The sequence below is a fragment of the Chlorocebus sabaeus genome, chromosome 10 (genome assembly GCF_047675955.1).
Source record: "Chlorocebus sabaeus isolate Y175 chromosome 10, mChlSab1.0.hap1, whole genome shotgun sequence".
NCBI lineage: Eukaryota > Metazoa > Chordata > Mammalia > Primates > Cercopithecidae > Chlorocebus > Chlorocebus sabaeus.
Window position 1 is genome coordinate 119,753,346 of NC_132913.1, and position 23,552 is coordinate 119,776,897.

Consider the following 23,552-nt stretch of genomic DNA (forward strand, 5'->3'; position numbering starts at 1 on the left):
CAGTCAAGATGCATGAAATGAGAGGTCAGATTCCAGACTTACATCCAAGGGATGGTGCTTCTTCAAGACACTGGCAAGGAAAGCTTGAGTTTAGCAAGGGCCGGGGGAGCAAAGTTCGGAACCAGATGGGAGGTTCAGGGAGCCAGAGAAGGCCAACAGGCAAGGGGTAGCCCTGCATCAAGAACCCAGTGATGAAGAGGAGGGTCTCTGAAGCCTGTGTGGCCAAAGTCTGAGGCTGGTTTTGCAAGCAGTGGTGACTTGTCTTGGCGTAAAGCCTTGGACTCAGAAGGAGCCACAGCGGGGCCAACAGCATCATGCCATAGCTGCTGCGTAGCCACCAGTCTCACCTGGAGTTGAAGTGGAGAATGCTGTGTATTTTTCCTTAGTCTATTGGAATGGCTTACTTTCTGGAGCAGGCGTGGTCAGCTATAGAAAGACTGTTCCAACGTTTTCTTAACGCCCACTAAATTTTTTTTTAAACACTCACAAGAAAATCTTGGACATGTATGCATTCATTAAGCTAGTGCTCAGGTTTTTAGGTCAATAAACGCTGAATAATTTATTTTTAGCATATTTCTCACATGTTGGTTGTGAGCGCCTTATTCTCTGACTTAGTAACTAAGTCCTTAGACCTTAGAACCTTAGAATCTTAGGGCCAAAGATCAGAAAAATAAAAGAAGGGTTTCACAATTGATTAGCTCTCCTCAGTTTGCATCTCCTGTGACATCCCTGCTGTGTGCTGTTTAGGATTAGTCAGGACCCAGAGTGTACTATGGAAGTCACCTGTTTCAGCCATTTACTAAAGGTCAAAAACCACGGGGTGATTCTTGACTTTGGTCTTTCTCTCGTGCTGTATCTGCCAGTGCAGCACACAGTCTGCCAGTGTGTCATCGCTGCTTTGCTTTCTGAATGCCTCCAGAATCAGCCCCCTTCCTTAACTACTGGCACTAATACCTGGGTCCAAGCTATGCTCTCTCACCTTGACAAATACAGTGGCCTCCTGACTGTCCTTGCAGCCTCTGCCCTTGCCCCACGTCATCTCCTCTGCATACAGCTGTCAGAGTGATCCTTCTGAATCTTAAGCCTTGTCTCTCCATTAAAACTTTCCAATCTGTCATTCAGAATAAAAGATAAAACGTCCTGACAATGGTAACTTTTTCCTCATTCTTTTCTGCCTGTCTTCTGTGCTAGAAATGCATGGACTCCAGAGTCTTCTTGCAACCAGCCTCTCCTCTCATGTCCTAGAGCGTTGCTGCTCACAGGAGAGAAGCTGCCTTTTATGTATAACCGAGCTCTCTGCTGTGCTGCAGGCCCTCTCCCCAGCTCCAGGGACTTGACATCAGTCAAGGTTGAGTTTCCCCACCTGCCATCTTCTCATATCCTTCAAGCCTCTGCCTCTTCCTTGTAGCTGAGCAGATCTTTTCCTCCCTGCTTAACTCATTCCATTCTGAGAATTGGACATTGTAGAACTATGGTGTGTACCAGTTCGGGCTTTCTCAGCTGAACCTTTAGTGCTACTTGGGAATCCTTTTGTCACTAGGTTCCAAGCCTTTTTTCTTGGGTTCCTCAACCTCAGCCTTGCTTTCCACTCCTCTTTCCTTTAAGACCCATCATTTTCCCAAATACTTTTCATTTCTTCTTCTTGGAAACCAGAGAGGCTAGCCAACTTCAACTGCTGAAGTCCCCCTTGCCACATCAGAATTCCTCTCTGCCTTGCCACTACATGGGAGGCTGAGGCAGGAGGATCACTTGATCAGATGTAGAACAGATCGAGACCCTGTTTCTAAAACATAAATGAATGAATAAATAAATAAACAAATATTTGGCTGGGCGTGGTGGCTCATACCTGTAATCCCAGTACTTTGGGAGGCTGAAGTGGGCAGATTACCTGAGGTGAGGAGTTCAAGACCAGCTTGGCCAACATGGTGAAACCCCATCTTTACTAAAAATACAAAAATTAGCCAGGCATGGTGGTGGGCGCCGGTAGTCCCAGCTACTTGGGAGACTGAGGCAGGAGAATTGCTTGAATCTAGGAGGCGGAAGTTGCAGTGAGCCACCTGTAAAGAGAAAGCGAGCATTCCTCTGGGTGTAAGTGGATTGTGTGCAATGGTGCTTCAGTCTAGATATTCACGCCTTAATCTTACTGTGTTCATCTCTTCCTATTTCAGGGGAAGCCTGAGCTTTGCTCAGTGATAGTGGCACTAGTGCGAGGGCTGGGGCTTGTGGAGGAGCCCCTTGTTTGCTGTAGCCACCCCACTGTCTCTGTCGTCTACAGTTGCTAGGACTTTCCCTAGCAAGTTGGCGTCCTTTCCACCACAGGCATGACCTGCCTCTCTCTGCTCTCTTCCAGCCCGTCCTCTCTCAGCCCAGTCCTTTTCAGACACTTGCTGCTTGGCACCTTTGACTTCTCTCACTGCAGGGCTGCCCCTACTAAGGATGATTGCCCTGTGTTCGTAGCTCTAAGAAGCAGCCAAAATCCACTCTGCCTCCCATCCACCATCACTCCAAACAGCCTGGTTTTGTTCCAGTCAGGAAAAGGTTTCTTTCTTCCTCATGTTTTTTGAACAAAATATTTTGCATACAGAAGCCCGGAGCTGCTGCAGAAGTGATTTTGTACCTAATTATTTAACATTATAAATTAACCCCACTTGCAGTTTTTTCAACCAGAGATATATCTTAATGAGGTGCTGACATTTTTCAGAGGATAAATTTAAAAATACATTTGAATGGAACTGAATAATTTTCAAAGGAGGTGGTCATACTTTTGTATCAATATAGAAAGTTGATATGTGTTTGAGACATACTTGGTTTATTTTACTTCGTCATCTGCCTCTGTCTAATTTATGACCTTCACCTGAAATGTAATAAAAGTAACACTAGATTTTGGGTCTGTCTTTAACTGGATCTGGTCTTGGCTGCCACTTTGGAGTTTGTATGACTTTTGACAAGTTCCTGGCCTGTTTTCTCAACTGTAAAATGGGCTGAACAATGCACTCCTCCCAGCTGTGCTGGGAGATTTTAGAAGTAGTAGGTATAAGAATACCCCCAGTGTTAGACTACTTCCAGTCTTACTTAGTACAGTAGGTAGGCCTTGAATTACGATGCTTCGGTAGATAATCATTTACTCCTTTTTCAGTAGGTTTTTCCCAGTAATATGCCTTCAGTCAGTGTTGGCACTGTATTTAACTTGACATTCTGAACAGTGATATTCCAGAGTATGTGCAGTAAACTCACCTGCCTACAGAAGATGACCCAAATCCTGTGATTAAGAAAGAAAAGAGGGGCCAGGTATGATGGCTCATGCCTGTAATCCCAGCACTTTGGGAGGCCAAAGCGGGCAGATCACAAGGTCTGGAGTTCGAGACCATCCTGGCCAACATGGTGAAACCCCATCTCTACTAAAAATACAAAAAATGAGCCGGGCATGGTGGCACGTGCCTGTAGTCCCAGCTACTTGAGAGGCTAAGGCGGGAGAATCACTTGAACCCGGGAGGCGGAGGTTGCAGTGAGCCCAGATCGTGCTACTGCACTCCGGCCTGGCAACAGAGCTAGACTCTGTCTCAAACAAAAAAAAAAAAAAAGAAAGAAAGGAAAGAGGAAAGACATGATCTTCAGTATGAAGGGTTTTGTTTCTGAAGCTCCCCCTGCTATTTCTACTTTTTCCATGAAAAACTCTGTCCTTTTGTCTTCTGCCACTGGCTGTGGTTATGCACTGGGCATTGATGTGAATCCAGTTTCCAAATTGGAAAGTAATGAGGTGTTCCATCCAGAGAGGCCTGCCTTCCATACTGTGAGCTTGGCTGTTCTGAGGACCCCCTCTATTTGGATCTTTGCTTTCTTGCTGCCTTTCTCTGTGTCAGGCGACAACAGGCTCCTTTCTTTTCTGCTTGGCTTCTGCAGAGGATGGTTTCAGGCCTTCTTTCCCTGGCCTAATCATTTTTCTGTACCTGTCAGGTATGACTCCCAGAAGTGCTGGATTGTGTTAAGGCAGAGTAGATTCGGCTGCCAGAGGTCCCTGTCCCTGAGCAAGAAGTTCCTGATGGCTCTTCAAGCTTCTACCTCAGCCCTTCGTGTATTTAAAGAGAAGGTTGGGATAGATTTTCAGGGTTGCAGGCATTAAGGAAGAGGACTGAAGTGAAGCAAAAGAGCTATGGGAAAGTGATCATCAGCACTGCAGTCTCCAATTTGGTAGTGTTCCTATGTGCTGTTAGGAAGGGATATCTGTCTTGACTGATAAGGAAACAAAGTAGAGGTGCCCATTAAGGAAAAAAAAGGGAGCTCAAATGAACTGATAGCCAGTGCCACCGTGGGCAGTGAGCAGGCTTTGGTAAAGAGTGACAAGCTGCTGCTTTGGGCAAGTCTCAGGTAATCAATTTTAGGAATACCTCAAGGTTCCAAGGGGCTCCTCGTCAGGGCCAGCAATCAGAGGGGTGAGAGGGAGCTACAGAGATGTGCTTAGAGCCAGGAGACATGGGCATGCAGGGTACAGGGGTGTCTGGGAACCTCATGGAACTTGCTGCTAAGTTTTATGCCTAAATATTTCAGGGAAGAGGGCCTGGAGCATTCACTAAGTTTGTTTCTGTTTGTTTTGTTTTTTTGAGACAGAGTCTCACTCTGTTGCCCAAGCTGGAGTGCAGTGGCACAATCTCCGCTCACTGCAACCAACACCTCCCAGACTCAAGCAATTATCGTGCCTCACCTTTCTGAGTAGTTGGGATTACAGGCGTGCACCAAACCGTGCCTAGCTAATTTTTTTTTTTTTTTCTCTGTGGAGACGGGGTTTCATTGTGTTGGCCAGGCTGGTCTCAAACTCCTGACATCAAGCAGTCCACCTGCCTTGACTTAAAGTGCTGGGATTACAGGCATGAGCCACCATGCTTGACCAAAATACACTAGATTTTGAAAGCAGTTCTTGACCCATGGTTTATGTGAAAACAGATGCTCGATCAGGGTGCAGTGGTTGCCCTATGCTGGAGCATTCACTTGGGAAAAAGACCACAGACCCTGGGAGGCTGCAGACCCTGTGACCTGAATCCTGGATGCTGGAGGGAACCTCCAGACCACTTGTGAAATGTGAAAGAGAACGGTGGAATAGAATTGAAACTGACATTTCCTGAACATGCTGAAGGCAGACTGTACAGCACGATGTAGACGCACAGAAGGAGTGACTGGGTTTGGAACAAAATGTAGAAAAGGAAGCAAGCTAAATCACCAGGGGAAACCCTTGAGACCACAAGAATGAAGAGGTCATGGCCCTGTCATTCCAGAGGAGGCTGGAGCAGCTCTTCAGGAAATGTGGATGTGCGAAGAGGACAAGCCTGGCTGAGCCTAAAAGGGGCTCTTCAGACTCTTCTGGAGATCTGCACGTGGCCCTCCCCACTGGGACTGTCAGGTGGTACCTGGAATTGACTCTACAGTTGCTTTTGCCCACAGCACACACATGCTTCCTGAGAGTCAAATTCAGACCTGCTTGCCACAGTGGAAGACTTGTGAGATTATTTGAATCCCTTATGTCTTTGGATAGTGGTAGTTCTTGGAATAATATGGAAAGAATAGTTTCAGGATTGTTTTTAAAAAAAAGTTAAAGTCAGTGATTACAGATTCAAGATTCTTTTTTTTTTTTTTTTTTTTTTTTTTTTTTTTTTTTTTTTTTTGAGGCGGAGTGTAGCTCTGTCGCCCAGGCTGGAGTGCAGTGGCCGGATCTCAGCTCACTGCAAGCTCCGCCTCCCGGGTTCACGCCATTCTCCGGCCTCAGCCTCCCGAGTAGCTGGGACTACAGGTGCCCGCCACCTCGCCCGGCTAGTTTTTTGTATTTTTTAGTAGAGATGGGGTTTCACCGTGTTAACCAGGATGGTCTCGATCTCTTGACCTCGTGATCCGCCCGTCTTGGCCTCCCAAAGTGCTGGGATTATAGGCTTGAGCCACCGCGCCCGGCCTCAAGATTCTTATAAGACTTTGCTCTGGACAAAAATGTGAGTAGTTGCCACCATTCTCTTCCTCTACCCCATGGCTGCCATTTTTCGAGAGTGTTGATGCTTCCTTTAAGGGAGGGTGAGGGTACCAAAGTGGTCTCTCCAGCCTTCCAGGGCAGAAGCTATATTCCCTGGAGGCTTTGTAGTGTGAACAACTCCTGGGCAGGGCTCAGGCCTTCCCCAAGGGGAATGCCTACAGACTCTTCAGTTGGCTTTTTTGGAAAGTATTGTCTCAGAGGTTGTGAACAGAAGGGTTGGCTGCTAAAGAGCAAGGCAAGGGGGATGTCTGCAAGCTCAGGTTAAAAGGTAAAAGGTTCTACTCTTGACTGGCACTCCCTCCCTTTTCTTGCACAGGAAATATACTTCCACGCATTTATCTCAGAGTTTTTCCATTCTCCTCAGGCCCTCGAACTCCACCTAGCTTCCTTTGTTCCTTGCCTCATGCTTGACTACATAGATGGGGGTTCTGTGATGGTCATGCTCTCCGCTTCCCTCTTCTTCCCCTTAAGGTCTCCTCCCCTTTCCTTCCGTCCTTCCTCCCCACCAGGCCACGCTTCCTCTGTCCAGGATGGATGGCCTCCACTTGGCCCAAAATCCCTTTTGTTCTCTTGTGTCTTCAATCTTCCTTCAATGCTGGTTTCTCTTCTTTACCCTACAACCGCCACACAGCCCTCTGTTCTGCTCATTCCAAAGCATTCCTTCCCTCCCGTCCTTTTGGAAGTGTTCATCCACACTAGTTGCATTGCCTCCACTTCCAATGCCTCCACTTATCCTTAACCCGGTGAGGTTAAGAGCTAAAGCCCTCCTCACAGCATCTCCGGAATCCATTTGCAGTACATGCCTTAAACCTTTGCAGTGTGACTCTGCCTCTGTCCTATATTTTCCTAAAACAGCCTTCCTAAATACCACCAACCAGCAAATGCTCAATGCCAGGAGCTTGTCTTTGTTTTCTCCTCCTTGACATCCAAGTGGCATTGGACTCAGGGTGGGAGTATGGTGGTTTAGAGAGAGTCTAGGGCTGGACTGCTTGGGTTCAGTTCCCAGTTTTGCCAGTCTCTAGCAGTGTAACCTTGGGCAAATTCCTTAATTTCTCTATGCCTTAGTTTCCTCAGCTGAAGAAGAGGATAGCGCAATTCCTACCTCATCGCGTTGTTATGAGAATTAAATAGTTGCCATATGGAGAGTGTGAACAATGCCTGTCTAATAGCAATGGCTCTCTGAGTGTCCCATGTTGCCTTTGAGTCCCCTTTCTTAAAGCTCTTTTCTCCTGCTTTTCCTAATGGGGGACATTCCTGGGTTTTGTCCTGTCTCTCTCAGCTCTCTTGTTTTTCTACTGTTTTCATTCCCTGGCTTCTCTTCTCTCCTTAACATGAAGGAGGTGTTAGGCCAAGCAGCCTCGCCTCTCCCGACTGCCCTTTCTTCCATAGATCTTTCCACCTCCAGACGGGCCAGGCCTACATCCGAATGCCTGCCAGATCCCCTCGCCTACATCTCTCCCTGAACCTCAGACCCGGAGTCCCCAAAATGTTTTAATGCCCTTTTTTAAAAAGTAATACATATTTGTTATACAAAATACAGAGAAGTAAAAATAATAAAGTGCACCTCAGTAGTAATCCCACCGTTCAGCTGGCACCACCACTAAACTTGGATATAACTCCTTCAAGCCCAGGGGTTCTCAGCCTGGGCCAGCTTTCCCCTAGAAGACATTTGGCCATGTCTGCAGACATTTTTGATTATCAACTTGGTGTAGGGAGAGGTGCTCCTGACATCCAATGGATAGAGGCCAGGGATACTGCTGAACATTTTATAATACACAGTTCAGCCCTCTGCCCTACAAGGAATTAGTCAGCCCAACAGTGCCGAGATTGAGAAGCCTGTTCTAGACTTCTGTCTCAACATATGTGCCCCAAATGGAACAGTCAGAATGGGTTTTCTCTTTCTAGCCCCATCCTGCTTCTACCTGTGTTCCCTCTTTCTGTCAGTGGCCCCGCCTTCCCCTTCTCCCTCACCCCACATCCAAGCTGTTCCCAAGTCCGCAGAGTCCCTGTCTGCAACATTGTTGGCAGCTCTCTCTACTCCCCTCAGTGTCGACATCCTCTTTCTGTCAGTGGCCCCGCCTTCCCCTTCTCCCTCACCCCACATCTGAGCTGTTCCCAAGCCCGCAGAGTCCCTGTCTGCCACATTGTTGGCAGCTATCTCCTCTACTCCCCTCAGTGTCAACATTGATGCCCACTCACCGAAACTAATGAAAAAGCCTCCAGCATGCCTTATCTGTGCCACTGGTGTCCTTGGGGACCGTTCATAGGCGTCCAGTGCCCATTGGATTAATTCCACGCCGGGTGGAGACTAAGCTCCCTGAGGGCAGCAGTTTCCATGCTGGTTCATCTGGGTGCCTAGCCCGAACCTGCCACCATTCCAAGCACACAGTCAGTGCTCAGTAAATCTTTGTTGAATGTGTATGGATGAATGGTAGAAGGAAGAAAAACCTGAAAAAATTGGTCCTCACAATTCCCTCACAATCTGTCCATCTTTGCAGATCCTTGATGAATGGTTTGGCCGGACCATCATCTGCTCCTGCACCAAACTTAGCTACGAGCATGCACAGAGCATGATTGAAAGCCCAACTGAGAAAATCCCTGCGAAAGAGCTGCCCCCCATTTCCCCAGAGCATAGCAGCGAGGAGGTACACCAGGCCGTCTTGAATCTCCACCAAATTGCCAAGCAATTACGCCAGCAGCGCTTTGCGGACGGCGCACTTCGTTTGGATCAGGTCAGTACATGTTTTTTTAGTGCAGCCAACAGATTTGATTCGTGCCTGAACCCAGCATGGATGAGGGCAGCTTGGCAGGCTTAGACTCTTCTTTCCTTCTCCTTGCCCAGTCACCACACTAAAATCTTGTTCTCTGAGGCCGGCAGAAACTAACTTCCATTCACTCTCCAAATACAGGATATTATGCAGAATATTCTGTATTTTGTATGATTCCACAGGTACACGAGGCCTAATGACATGAGCCAAGGCAAAGAGTGGGTCTGTGTGGGTGGCTCTGACCAAAACCCCCAGCTAGTCTTCCCTGGTAAGGCTGTGTCCAGTCTGTGATCCTCACCTCAGGTCTCTACTCAAATCTGTTCTTTGATGGAGGCAAGAATAGGAGGCATGGAAATTTAGGAGGCAGCTGACCGGTATCTGATACGAAGGCTTGGAAAAAAAGTATTTCTTCTTATACCTCATCTCCCAAAAGAGTTATTTGTTAACAAATTCCAGATTAATATCTGAAGAAGCAGAGAACTGAGGAGACTGTAGAACAGCGGTCCCGTTGTTTTGGGCACCAGGGACTGGTTTCGTGGAAGACAGTTTTTCCATAGACCGGGGTGGGGGATGGTTTCAGGATGAAACGTCCACTTCAGATCATCAGGCATTAGATTCTCGTAAGGAGTGTGCAGCCTAGATCCCTTGCATGCACAGTTCACAATCGAGTTTGAACTCCTATGAGAATCTAATGCCGCCACTGATCTGACAGGAGGCGGAGCTCAGGTGGTCATACTCACCCACCGCTCACCTCTTGCTGTGCGGCCCAGTTCCTAACAGGTCATGGACCAGTATGGCCTGTGGCCTGGCAGTTGGGGACCCCTGCTGTAGAATATTGGCTATTGAAGAACACATTGGCCTGGATTGTTATTGATAGCTCTGAAATCTCACAGCCATGCTGGCAGCCCTCTGGGACTTAGGCAGCTGTCACTTAAACCTGCTTGAATTTCCATGTCTGAGAGTCAGTAACTATTAGGACCCAGGATTTCTTTCTTCATTGTTTGTCAGTATATTACAGAGCAGAGACTGTGTTTTGTATTATGGACTCTTTTTCTCCTTCATTTATATTTCTTACCCAAACTCTCCTTCCTTGCTTGTTGTGTGTGCTCTGGGAAGTTTCCATGTGTCTGAAATGAGGTGGGTAGGAATGTGGAACTGTTCACCAGACTGCCTAATGCAGACTTCTTTCCCTAAGCCTGTCAGCTGGGAGAAATCTGAAAGGCCTTGTAAAGCCCTCTGATTGAATTTCTGATTTTATCCTACCTTTTGCAAAAGACTTGCACAAATGCTTCTTAGCAGGCATTGCAAAGAGGTTCTGCCCTGGGCCTAGGAAGAAGTGGCTGCCCTCGGGACCAGTGGATGACCTGTCCTGCCTGTGCATGGCAGAGTCAGGGTAGCCTCTGGAGTTCTCCTGCTCCTCCTTCCCCCACCTGGGCTCAGGCAGCCTGAGCAGCCCTCAGGCTGTCTATGTGAGAATACTGACAGGGAGACGGGAGGCAGAGCGGACGCTGAAGAAGACGGCAGACGTGATGGAAGAGAAACTAAAGGCATAGGGGATTACAGAATACCTACTTTCCTTCCTTTAAGAAATCGTTCATGGGAGTGTAAACGCACTCCAGTTCTCATTTTCAGGTGGCTGGCTGATTGTCAAGTCCAAGGACACTTTACAGTTCTTGCTTCTTAGACTTCTGACCTACACCAGGCCCTTTGAAACCCACCTCCTGGTTCCTTGTTTCTCTTTGTACATCTCCAGTAATGTCCTGCTGGTCCCCTTTGCAAGATGCCTCTTGTGCTCACCACTTTAGGGTTGGCATTCATTCCCTGGGATCTACCCCCGCTTTATTCTTTCTCCATCCATACTCCCACCCTGAGTGACCTCTTGTGAATCTAACTACTAACTGGATGCTAACGAGCCAAAATCTGTCTCTCTATCCATGACCTCCCTCCCCCAGCTCTAGTCCATCCCCACAATATCTCAGCCAGTGGTCATCCTTCCCTCTGTAAAACGCAGTGATCAGTGATGCAGCAGGTGGCACCGGCTGTCTAGTGCTGCCTTCTCCCTTAGCCCCTACCAGGGGAGTGGTATGTGTATTTGCAAACCTGGCTAGGCCAGTTGTAGTGTTGTAATTATGCAGTTTAACTAAATATCAGGGAAACTGATCAAATACGAACATAAAAAAGAAACTGTTGTTTTTATAAAAAACTAAGTTAAATGTTTTGGAAAGACCTGGATAAGGATAAGTCTTTAAATATTCAGCTGTAAAACAGGGGATAATTATAAAATCCAGTAAGCATTCTGTATTCAGATTGCTTCATAAATGTCTAAATTCTCATTATTTTTAAAGAAACCAAATGATTGGCCGGGTGCGGTGGCTCAAGCCTGTAATCCCAGCACTTTGGGAGGCCGAGACAGGCGGATCACGAGGTCAGGAGATCGGGACCATCCTGGCTAACACGGTGAAACCCCGTCTCTACTAAAATATACAAAAAACTAGCCGGGCGAGGTGGCAGGCGCCTGTGGTCCCAGCTACTTGGGAAGCTGAGGCAGGAGAATGGTGAAAACCCGGGAGGCAGAGCTTGCAGTGAGCTGAGATCTGGCCACTGCACTCCAGCCTGGGTGAGAGAGCGAGACTCTGTCTCAAAAAAAGAAAAAAAAAAGAAAAAAAAAAGAAACCAAAACCAAATGATAAAGTATGAACAGTGAATTGCAAGTGTAGTTTATTCAGAAAAGACTAGTAGAAATCTGGTTAGCATTCCCTTTTTGAAAGCCTTACATTTTAAAAAAATTAATGAATGCATATACATCTATATAAATTAAAACATCTGGTGATGGGTTTGTCTCCTCTGTTTGATTCCCTTCTTTTTCTAACTTCTAGAATAACCAGCCAATGGCTACTGAAGCACATCACAGGAAAGTTTCTGTCATAACGTTTTAGAGACCTCACCCATCAGTTTGTTGCAAAGTTCAGTTGAATTAAATGTATGAAATACTCTAAAAACTATAGAAGACCGTCAGGTGATCCCAGCTCATATGAGGATGGGGTATAATTGTCAAAATAGAAGAATGATCTCAGATTATTGTTAAAGATCTGTTGGCATGTCTCAGAATCAGTTTTATTGCTGAAAATGGCTTTGGATATCTGTCTCTCATTGGCCCTCTCAATTTATCAGTTAGAGAGCTGAAGCTCCTAAAGGTTAAATGAGTTGCTTATATGCAAGAAATCCAAATCACCCTGTGTTCCCTTTGCCTTCATTTACACCATGCTGACTTGAGAGAGAAAAACATTTTCCTTTTAAGTGGAAAGAAAATCCTCCAAAGTCCTAATTAGGTTCCAGTTAATTAAGGTTTGAAAATAAGGGCTTTGCACCCTTGGAGTTGATTCCTTGGTTCCCCCGAAAACAAGTTGATGGACCCCAGCTTTGGAAGGAGGAGCACATCAATCTCCCACAGCAAAGGACTCTGGTGAGGTCATTTATAAATCAGCTAAATGGCCCTATTCAGAAGTCACTGCATTTGTTCTCCTGCCCCTACTGCCTGCCTTGCCCTCACAAAAATCCATTTTTCCTTGGTGCTTTTTTGAGTAGCCTACTGTTCAGAATTGTTCTCTGATGCTTTGTTTGCCTCAGACCACTATGTCCGTGCTTTTGGTGGCAGTCCTTTAAAAAAAAAATCCATTTAAACTAGCCTCAAGTAGAGATGAGTCTGTGCGAGGGGGTACAATTTATTTACACATCATGCCCTTAGGTTCAGAATAAGTGTGTAAACCACAAGTTTCACCTTTCCAAGAAGTCAGTTTACCATGATGACCTTCAGAATGAATGGGAGCTGAGTATGCGGCACTAGTATGGTGATTGTTTGTTGAGTTAGGGACCTGCTGGTTCCGAAGTCATAGCCTCAGAACTGTCGATCATCTTGACCACTGTGTATTTGCAGTTGGCAGCTTAGACTGGAGCTGCTTAGCCCATGTCTGAGATAGTGAGCCTCAGCCCTCAGGGCCACCTAGTCTGGCTCCAGTTCCATGAGGGCCACCTACCAGCAGTCTTGTCTACCCTAGTGTGCTGTCATATATTAGCGTATGTATATACTAGTTCATATCCTAGAGCTGTGATGGGAAACAGATAGGGAAGCACTGCCTTCTGGGTAGGATTACCTGCTCCAAATGTCTCCCTTACCTACAGTTCAACCTAGTTCTAAAGAGGTTCTAGGTACATGAAATGACTCATTTGTTTCACTGCTTGGAAAGCAAATGCAGATGCCACATGCATTCTTTTGCTTTTTGGTTGGATGGGTTGAGTAATACTCCTTCCAGGTGGTTTCTTCTGTCTCTGTGTTTTCTGCTACTAAATTAATTCTTGGACTTAACATATATGTTTGTTTTATTTTGTTTATTTATAACATATGTCTCTCATTTCTGAAAAGGGAGCTCCCATAACAGGTGCCCAGACTTTTTTATGTTGGTAGTAAAAGGAATCATGATGGTTTATAATCATATCCAAATCTTGAGCTTTGGGAGAGGGGGAACTGTTGGAAGTTTGCTGTCTGCCTGGGTCTTGCTCAGTGATTCAGGCCAAACTAACAGACTTTGCGGGTGGGGGTCACAGAGTCCCCTGGCACTTCTGTTTATTGGGACACAGAGCCTGTTCTCAGGCACCTTCCCACTTAGGTCCTTTACAGAGACTGCCTGACTATAATGTGAAGACAAGGCCTCAGGCTTCTCAGCCATGGCATTCAGAAAAGATACCAAGGGAGGGTGGCAGGGGCTGGAAGAATCCCATTATGAAAGTGTCTTGGGAATATTGATTGATTTTAGGAAGCTACACCTACTGCCTGCTGGGGCTCTCTCTCTAGCCTCTTCCTCATCAGTCAGGTGGCAGGACCCAGAAGCCACTCTGTTTGAGGGCTTCCATGTAAAATAAGCATGAGGTTTGCAGGAAGCTGTGCTCCATCATGGGTCCCCTGACAGGTGATTAGGGGATGTGAGCAGTTCCTTCTGGGTCACTGACTTTGGGAATTCAGAGGAAGTTGAAGTAGTGGTGGAGAAAACCTGATGTTACCATCTTCCTAGGCAAATTAAACTCCAGGAGCTTCACAACTGCATCTTATATGAATCCTACTTGGCACAATTTTGAAACCCAAACTGCAGAAAGTTTCTTTGAGTGGACTTGATTATAAAGATAGCTTTGTTAATGGAAATTATTTTTAAATACCCTGGGACCCAAGCTGCAGTAGAATGCTGTTATGTATGACCTTGACCTGGCCCAGCCTTTAAGGCAGGGATTGGCAGATATTTTCTATAAAGCACCAGATAGTAAATAGATTAGGCTTTGTGGGCCATGCAGTCTCTGTCTCTGCTACTCAACTCTGCTGTTATAATGTGAAAACACCAGTGTTGCTTTAAATGGATAAATGTGGCTGTGTTGCAACAAAACTTTAAGAACACCGAGATTTGAATTTTGTATAGTTTTCACACATCACAAAATATTGTTTTTCCTTTGATTATTTTTCAGCCGTTTAAAAATGCATAAACCAGGCCGGGCGCGGTGACTCACGCCTGTAATTCCAGCACTTTGGGAGGCCGAGGTGGGTGGATCACGAGGTCAGGAGATGGAAACCATCCTGGCTAACACAGCGAAACCCCGTCTCTACTAAAAATACAAAAAATTAGCCAGGCGTGATGGTGGGTGCCTGTAGTCCCTGTTACTCGGGAGACTGAGGCAGGAGAATGGCATGAACCGGGAGGTGGAGCTTGCAGTGAGCCGAGATCGCGCCACTGCACTCCAGCCTGGGCGACAGAGCGAGACTCCGTCTCAAAAAAAAAAAAAGCATAAACCAGTCTTAGCGCATGGGTCACACAAAAGCAGGTTTGGCCTGTGCTCCATACTTTGCTGACCTCTTCTTAAACAGCCAGCTAGCAATTCAGCCCTGCTATCCAATGAGCTTTTAGCAGCTCATCATCGCTTCACAATGATGGGTAATGGAAAGCAGTTGTGCTAAGTTAACTCTCAGGATGGCTTCATGCAATTAGGTAAGTTATTCCTTTGATTAGTACCATGCCTATCCAGTCCAATTGGAGGCGGGGAGTAGAGGAATGAATCAGTTTAGCATCAGTTCCCTTATTCCATTTACAGGCAGGTCGCTTTAATTAGCCTGAAGCAAAAGGAGCAGGGGTTCTCATTTCCCACTTCTGCAAGCTCAGCAGCTCTTCACAGTCAGGTCTCCATCCCACCCAAGCACACTTTCAGGGATGCTGGCTCTGCCTCTTATAGGTGTGCTGAAGGTGGGGACTGCTCATGGCAAAATGGAGCTCTAAGGAAACAGTATAGCATTTCTCCCCCACACTGCCCCCATTGCCAAATGTAGCAGTATGTTTTGTTGAATCTGTTTCTGTTCCTTCTCTCCAATACAGTCTCTTTCAAGAAATGAGCATTCCAGCTCTGCTGTTTAATTTGTACAGTATATTTGATCCAAGGTAAGAAGGATGGGTACATTTATCCTGTCTGGCTCTTCCTTGGTCTTATTATTTATGTTGTCACTTAAACACACAAGGAAGCTATTGATCATAGGGTTGAGTATATTTGTAGAATCATTCTGTTTTCTTAGTCGTAGAGCTTTTCTATAAATAATATAGGAAAATAATGAGAGAGCCAGCAGGCCACACAGAAAATGTAAAGTGATGTGACAGAACTCTGCCGAGAGTACAGTAAGCTCTCTTGGAGAGGACCAGCTCAGTCTCAGGGGTTCAGGGAAGATTTTCCAGCAGAGGTAATGGGGCACTAGGCCTTCTAAAAGACTTGAGGGTCTAGCCAGGCTGCAAAGGCAAGCAAACTGCTGGTGTAAGCATCGGAGGGATGAGAAATGGCAGATTGTTCCAGGGTGTGTGGTGTAGAGTACAGAGAGAGAGAGGAGCTAGAGGAGACACAGGCTAGGCCTTGGAGCCTGTAGGAATGAGCCAGGGCGGCTATGGAATGATTTTAAATATGTAAGTGACATGACCAGAACTGGGTTTTAGAAAGAGCATCCTGAAAATGAATAGAATAGAGGAAGTTTATAATCCAAGAGAGAAATGATGAGGGCCTGACTTGAGGTAGGGACCGTGGGGTGAGAGAAAATGATAGACCCAAGAGAGGAAGGAAAATCGATAAGCCTGTGGCAAATTGACTCTCTTGATTAGATGGGGAAGGGAGAGGCAGGATCAAAGGCTAGGGATCAGGGAATCAGGTTTCCAGTTTAGGCACGTGGTAGTACTGTGTACCACCAGGGAACAGCAGCAGGGTGGAGGTCGAGAAGAGAGACAATCATTTCCATAACTAGGCCTCTCTGATCCCCAATTCTTTCTTTAGGAAGGAAGCTTTATCATAAAAGTAATATGTTCTCGTGTTAGAAATTTTAGAAAATACAAGAATATAAAGAAGAAATCATAATCACCTATAGTTCCATCATCCAGAAATAACCATGGTTAATATTTTGGTATAATTCCTTGTGCATTTGCTCCTTACTGCTTCATAGCAGGAGGGAAGGGTGGCTAGCATAACATATGTATAGTTTTTATTTATATTCTGCTCTTTAATATTATGTAATGAGTTTTTCCTATGTCATTAAAAAATCTTCTAAAACATTATAATGCCTACATAATATTCTGTCATATGAATATACTCTTAAACATTCAGCCACTCCCCAATTTTGAATATTTTGATTAGATTCTGATTTTTTTGGTACTACAAGTAATAGTACTATGGCCATCTGTGTTCATAAATTTTTGACCTGATCTCTGATTATTTTCTTAGGACAGTCTTAGAACTGGGATGACGGCGTCAAGGATATGGATATATTTAAGAAACCTGAAACATATTGCCACATTCCCTTCCCGAGAGGTTGTACCAATTTTATACTCTTTCAGTAGCATTGAATCAGGGTATCTTAGATGGAAACATCTGTCAGGAGTTCTCTGCCTGCATGGAGCGCTCTCTCTCGCTCTCGCGCTCTCTCTCGGTCTCACGCTCTCTCTCGCTCTCGCGCTCTCTCTCGCTCTCGCGCTCTCTCTCACTCTCACACTCTCTGTCTCTCTCTCTCTGTCTCTCTCTCTCAGGTGTCTAGATCTCTGAGATATCCCAGTGGTTGTGGTCTTAGATTATCCCTTCATCTTTCATATTTTGTTTATTTTCATGAGCTGTTCTCTACGAAGAGCTCAGTGTGTCACAGACACTTCTCATTGTGTTACTTATTTTAAAAAGTACTTACAAGGGTCCTAAATTTTAAAACAACCGAAAGAGGTGGTTGAAAGTATCTTGCTAAACTCTTGCTAATGTTGAGACTGGGGAATGACCCCTGCCCCAAACGAAGGTCCTTTCCTCTCATTGGAATCCTTAAAGAAACCCATTGTGTTTGAAATGGTGCTGAGAACTGTTGTTGCATTCTCAGATCCTCAGAGAACATTTGTAACTTCACTAGTCTTTTCTCTTACCTTCTGTGTGTATTACCTCTCGGGCATTGTTTGAGTTGATCTGACGTGAATAATTATAAGGAAATCCAATTGAAAACAGAATCGCTCTATATAATCTATGCTCCCCTAAGAATTGCTACACTTCTCTTGAGAGCAGTAACAAACATTGCAGGAAGGCTTCTGCCAGAAGTTCAAGGCTTCCATTTAAACATTGACGGCTTATTACTGCAACCGTGGAGATAGTTCTAGAATCAGCGAGGCTTGAAGAATATTAGCTTCGTACGTTTTCCCAGTTACCAGTTTTATAATAATAATATTAGCAAATTTTTCATTTAAATTTATTTATCTCATTTATAAAGTAAATCCACAGCCAAGAATGTGTGTTCTCTTAGCTGTTCAGCACCCAGGCTATCTAGGACAGCCTCTGTGGAAGAGAGTGGGAGGAGGAAGCAGCGAAGGGTGGAACAAGCTGCATCCCTGAGCTTCAGGGAGAACCTGGGAGCGTGAATTTCAGCCGTCGCGGGTATTGGAATCTCCCCTTTGAGAAAGAGGAAGAGACAGAGATTGATTTAGTTAATACACTTTATGGAATCAAGGAAAACAATCCATGGTTATGTATCCCAAGGCATGAACAATAGACAAACTTGAAAACTTGACCTAATTATATATAAGCAACACTAATTACAGCCACTTATGTGTGCTGGCCACTATTTCTGGCTTGTTCACGAATGCATAGAAACTAATATGTGTCTCTAAGTGTCAGATTAATTCTGTTGAGTGGCTCGTTATTATAACCCTGACCTCTTCATGTGCTCCCTCTCCCTGTAGGCAAGTCACCTGGTCATTTACTCATAATTTTCAAAAATTAGAAGGAATACAGGTTGCATTATTCTGGAAGTTGTTTAAAAAAACAGACTCAGAGGTGATATCCGACCAGCACAGGAGGGATGCTTCCTGTGTGTTACAAATACTGCTCGCAGTTCTGTGAAGGAGCCTTAGGCAGCAGAAGACAACTTTCTACCCTCAAGCTGCTTCAGCAATTTGTGAAGAACTGTATGTACCTTAAAAAACACCAATAAGATAAAAGCAAGGGCACAGTCTCTTGAAACAGGGCTGACAGAATTGCAAACCTGATGGTTATTCCGTGGGATGGAATTAGGGAAAGAAGGCCAGTTTGGAGGGTGAAGCCATGAGCCATACTGTGATGAAAGGGAAAAGGAGCTGAAAGGTATGGAGTACCCACGCTGTGAGAGGTAAGGGATTTATCCCCTCACTTCTCTCTCCTCTGAGTTCTGAACCCACTGAGAAATAGTCACACCTATCAGACTGAGATTATTCCATCTTTTACTGATGATTTGGGTTTGAAGGCAGTCTAACAGAACAGCCCAGAAGTAGTTAATGTAAAAAGAAACTGGAGTGATTAGTGAGAGGAGAAAGTAGCTAGAGACAGAGAGAACCATGCCCTCTATCAGACTGGGACTGGGGATGGCCCTTATGTGACCTTCACTGCTAGGTGCCCTTCCAGTGCAGGGTCTACTGGTGAGGACCAGTGGCTAATGCTTCTGTTCTTGGTCAGAACAGCCAGTGCAGATGCTCAGAACTCTGAAAGCAAAAGTGACTCCCACCCCACTTCTAGAAGCATTTCACTTGCCTTCTGGTTCTTTCTCTTGCCTATATTCAGGCTCATTTCTTATAGATGAAGAAAGTCCTACCCCCACCCTACTCCTCCACCTTGACCCTGTGACCTTCTCGGTTCACCTTTTGAAGCTGAAGATTGAAACTCCAAATCCTGCTGCAGAGAAGTTCGCATTTGTTTTTTCCTAGGCAGGGCCAGCCCATCCACCCCTCCTTCCTAGGGTTCCCATGATACTTCTTTATACCTGTTACCTGTCTTTGCCACACTGTCATATCATCTTGCCATTTTTCATTTGCTTCCCTGTCTCCTTTTCTAAGATTGTGAGTTTCTTAAGAGTAAAGACAACATCTTGTCCACCTTTGTATCACCAGCCCCTGCCCAGTGCTCATTTTTAACCAGGCATTTCAAGGTCTTTAAACGTCACTATACATACTGATCTTTTTAAAAGATGATGGTAGCTGTGTTCAGGAGAGTGGCTTGTAGCTCTACAAGAGAGGCATGTTTATATAAGAGGATTAGATACATATTATGAACCAGGGCGGTTCTCCTTCCTTGTGAATGAAAGGGCCGGGTGTTTGATTTTTTGCCGGGGCATCCAGGGTTTAGAACAAGGTATAATGAGGACTTTCTCAAGGTGGAGTTGCCTGAACAGGTGTGAGGAACCAGGAAGCTTTGGCACCCCCAGGGCCTGGCAGTGCTTCTGAGGCATCCTCAGCACTTCGGTGATCACTTCTCAACCAACTGTGTCCCCTTCAGGGGAGCATGGTGGAAGGGGCACTCCAGGGGAAGGGAAAGAGACCCCAATGTGCCACCCTGGGAAGGGAGATGCTGGCCTGCTGGCATGGAAAGGTAGGGAGGCACCGAACTTCCAGAAGTTTCTCTAGGGTCAGCTACCATAGCTGCTACTCCCTCTCCTCATGAAGGGGATGAAAGTAATTTGTGTATCAAGGTGGCTGTGTAGTCTAATGCTCCTTCTGCGAAATTCTGATCAGAGCCTATTTTTGCTTTTAATGGAGATAATTCCCGTAAGACAGAGGTTCTGTGTTAGCTGCTGCTGGGCTAAGAAAGGAAGATAACTTATATCCCAGTTGAAGTTGAATGTGTGCCCAGATGACTCAGACCTAAGTGCCCGGCATCTCCAGGGGACATGAGGTGAGACACAGAGTTCCTGCACTGACCAGGTGATAGATAAGAAACTTCCAGGGGTGAGCAGAGCCCCAGCCAGCACCCCTTGTTCCTCTCAGAGATGTGAACCTTTCAAGTTAGGGGCCTTGACAAATGGAACAGAATTTGGCTCCTCTGGGACCCAGCTTTTGGGTCATTATACTCATAATTAGGCAGCATTTGGACTCTCTTCTTTCTGTTCACGGGACACACTGCACGTCCTTGCCCTGCCTCCATGTCACACTCCACGTCACTCAAATGTGAGCCAAACAGCTACATCAGAGACGTGGAATTCTTTGACGTTAGTAAAACCTGCATTAGGGAAGGGGAACCCTTGCAGCTGACCCTTAGATTTCAACCATGACTGCTTCTTGGGACAGGCCCAGTTTATTTCAGTTTTCATTGTTCAGTGAACTGGGGCTCTGCTGCTAAAGCTGGAATCCTTTTGTTCTGTTTGCTGTCTGTCCTGAACTCTGCTGCCAGACTGAGTTTCCCCAAATGCTGCTTTCACCTTGCCACTCAAGAGCCTGCAGTCTTATTAAGTAAATATCATGGATCAGTAAGATTTCAAAAAATATTTTGAAGACAAGATATAATAAGATTGTTGCCTTTTTATTTTACCAAGCAAGGACATTTTCTTTAAAAAGCCAGTTACCATCTATCTTCATTATTTTATAAATGAAAACATTTTAGCATCAAAACAAAGACGACATAATTTCACAATATAGAGCAGTCTTTTATGTTGACTTGGTTGGGCTTGGTGGAAACCTATTTAATTGTCTCATCTTTTTCTCATTTTGTTTGATCTCAAACCAGCCAGTGAGAATGACTGGATTTCTACATCAGATCTAAGTGCCCCTGCCTTTAGGGACCTCTGTCAGGTACCCTGGTGTCCCCACTTCCCACTAAACCCTATCCTTCCTCCTCCCTCCTGCCTTGCCTCTGTAGAGTCTGGGCCTCCATTTGCTCCCTGCAACCCTACACACCTCACTGCCTCCAGAAGCCTGCTCCAAATAGACTTCCTCTTCCTCCAATATCTCTGGCCCCATTCCCCATCTGTCCCCTAGGTGCCTGGTGCAGAACACCATCAGCTCTCATTCATTTTGTTTTGCGGTTTTCTTTCTTTACTCCTTTTTATTTTCCTCCCTGCCTGCATTCTTGACTGTAACTGTTGAGAAGGCAGGTGTCTTACTGTTGCTTCTTTCAGATTTGTAAATCTAGCATGGTGCTGGGCACAGAAGAGATATGCAGGCCTTTAGTGGGGCATCACTAGGCTAGCTCAGAGCTGTTCACAGTGATCTGGATGTCACCTCTGAGGTCCATGGGTGGCCAGGGACACTGTGCCCATTGTATTGTCTACAAGGTGAAAATGTGGTACTGCTGTTCCTCAAGAAACTCCCACATTTTTGAAAGAATGGTAATATTGTAGCATGGTTTGTTTTGCTTTATAATACTTCTTCATTCCCTTGTTAAGTGACATGGCAGACATTTTTAAACTAAAGACAATTTAAGAGCTTTAAATTATTTTATAACTTTAAAATATTTCTTTTGATTTACCTTTTTAATTGCCCACTTTTTTTAGTGTCTACCAGGTACAAGGTACTCTGCTAGATATCGGGGATACAGACAAGGTTAGAACATGGTCACAGCCCTCAGAGTAGCTTACTGTCTCCTGGAGGACGTAGAGGCAGATGGGACAGGGGTGCACAGGAAGAGCCGGACAGCGGGCTGCACCTGCGCGGGGCGTGCACGTGACTGCTTTCATGTAACACCAGCTGTGGTTTGAAGGGGCCACTTTCAAAGTCGATTAGAAATGTGGGAACTCTGTTTAAAAGTTTTCTCCTAGCAACTTACTCTTGTACTAGAAATGTTGAAAACAAATTAGAAATTATTTAATTGCTCCTTGAATTGTGACCTCCTGGGGTAAAAGAAATCTGCCAGAGTGGAAGGAGATGAGGGCAACACCCAGGGAGGGGATCCCAACAGGTTTCTTACCTGCTTGTCAGCATGAGGCTGGTAGCTTCCTAAGTAAGATGTGCTAATGAATAACAGAGTCTACTGGGTTCGAAGCACATTTGAACAGAGAGCTGTGACTGAGCTCTGAGAATGCTGGCATTTTGGCAGTTTGAAACTGATTTGCTACTATCAGTTTCAACCTGTAAATAACAGGGAGCTCTCCCCTTTCGTTCTTCTGCCTGTTACCTGCCAACCAAGCTCTCAGACTTACCCACCTCACTGGTGGCTGTGCCAGAGCACAGCTGAGCTCACCTCGAGGGGAGCAGAGCTCCTGTCTTTCCTGGACCCTCCTGGCTGCCTAGTTTCCTGGCTGGGATTCCTGACCCCTGGTTGCCAAGACTACCTTGTTGGTCCCTGGGGAGTTCTGTCCTGTTTGCCCAGAGGCCTTGCTCAGACTTGTTCCTTTTTGGTACATGTTTCCTCTCCAGACTGCCCCAGGCCCCAACTCTCAGCTCTCCTGTTGCTTCCAGCTTCCAGTCAATGACTATTTATTTAAGCATCTCCTGTGCAACAAGAGAATGTAGTGATCAAGAGCATGGACCCTGGGTCAGACTGCTTAGGTTCTGATCCTGACTCCCTCACTTAGCTGTGTGGCTGTAACTCTTCCGTGCCTCAGTTTTATTGTCAGTGAAATGGAGAGCATAACGGTACCTGCGTTACAGGAATATTAGGTTAGATGAGTTGTACCCGTAAAACACTTGGAACAGTGCCTGACACGTAGCAAGCACCCAACAGGAATTAGATGTGTGGCCAGATGCTGAGAAGGGGCCCATTTCTATCTTCACAGAAGAGCTACTTTAACACAGAGGTGAACATAGAAGGACTACAGTCAATGGTGGTGGCCATCAGCAGCCATGGCATGGAGACTTCGCCTCCTTTATGTACCTTCCAGTCGATTTGGGGGGGCGGGGGAGGATTTGAAATGTAAATGCAAGGCAGGGTAAGCCTCATTGACCCCTGCAGGGAAGCAGAACAGTCTGGTTTGGCTAGGTCCCTGAAGGGAGCTCCATGGTAAGGGATCAGCCTAGGCATGGTGGTACTGAGTTCCTTAGTGAGGGTAAGATTTGGGAGCAGGGAAGGCAAGGGATGCAGTTTTGTACATCACACTGCAAGTCACACAAATGTGAGCTGCGAAATATTTCATCCTGTATTGATAACTAGACCACAGTGTGCATCACACCCGCTAACATTGCAGCTAGAATGTTTCCAGTTTTTGCTGTTATAAATAACACTGCAATTAATAATCTTATGCATAAAATTCAGAAATCACTTTGGATTATTTCCTTAGGAGTATTCTTAAAATCACTAGGTTGAAGGAAATTAACCTTTTTTTTCTGTGCTACTTTTACTACCTTTTATTATTTTATTATAAAAGTAATACATATTTATTTTATAAAAATTTAGAAATTGACCAAAAGTAGCCATTGGTCACCTATCACTGAGTAATAACATTTTTCTGTATATCCTAAGGCATGTACATTTTTAGAGCTTTTAACTTTGAGTTTACAGTCACACAT

The 23,552-nt window shown here is 45.5% G+C and overlaps 1 protein-coding gene across 1 annotated transcript in view; it reads left to right on the forward strand.

Annotated features, from left to right (window-relative positions):
• The window catches only part of DIS3L2 (DIS3 like 3'-5' exoribonuclease 2), a 375,772-nt gene that overhangs the window by 292,352 nt on the left and 59,868 nt on the right, over positions 1-23,552 (forward strand). The window contains 1 exon segment of the mRNA XM_073020137.1: positions 8,509-8,742. Coding sequence (XP_072876238.1) covers positions 8,509-8,742 — 234 coding nt within the window.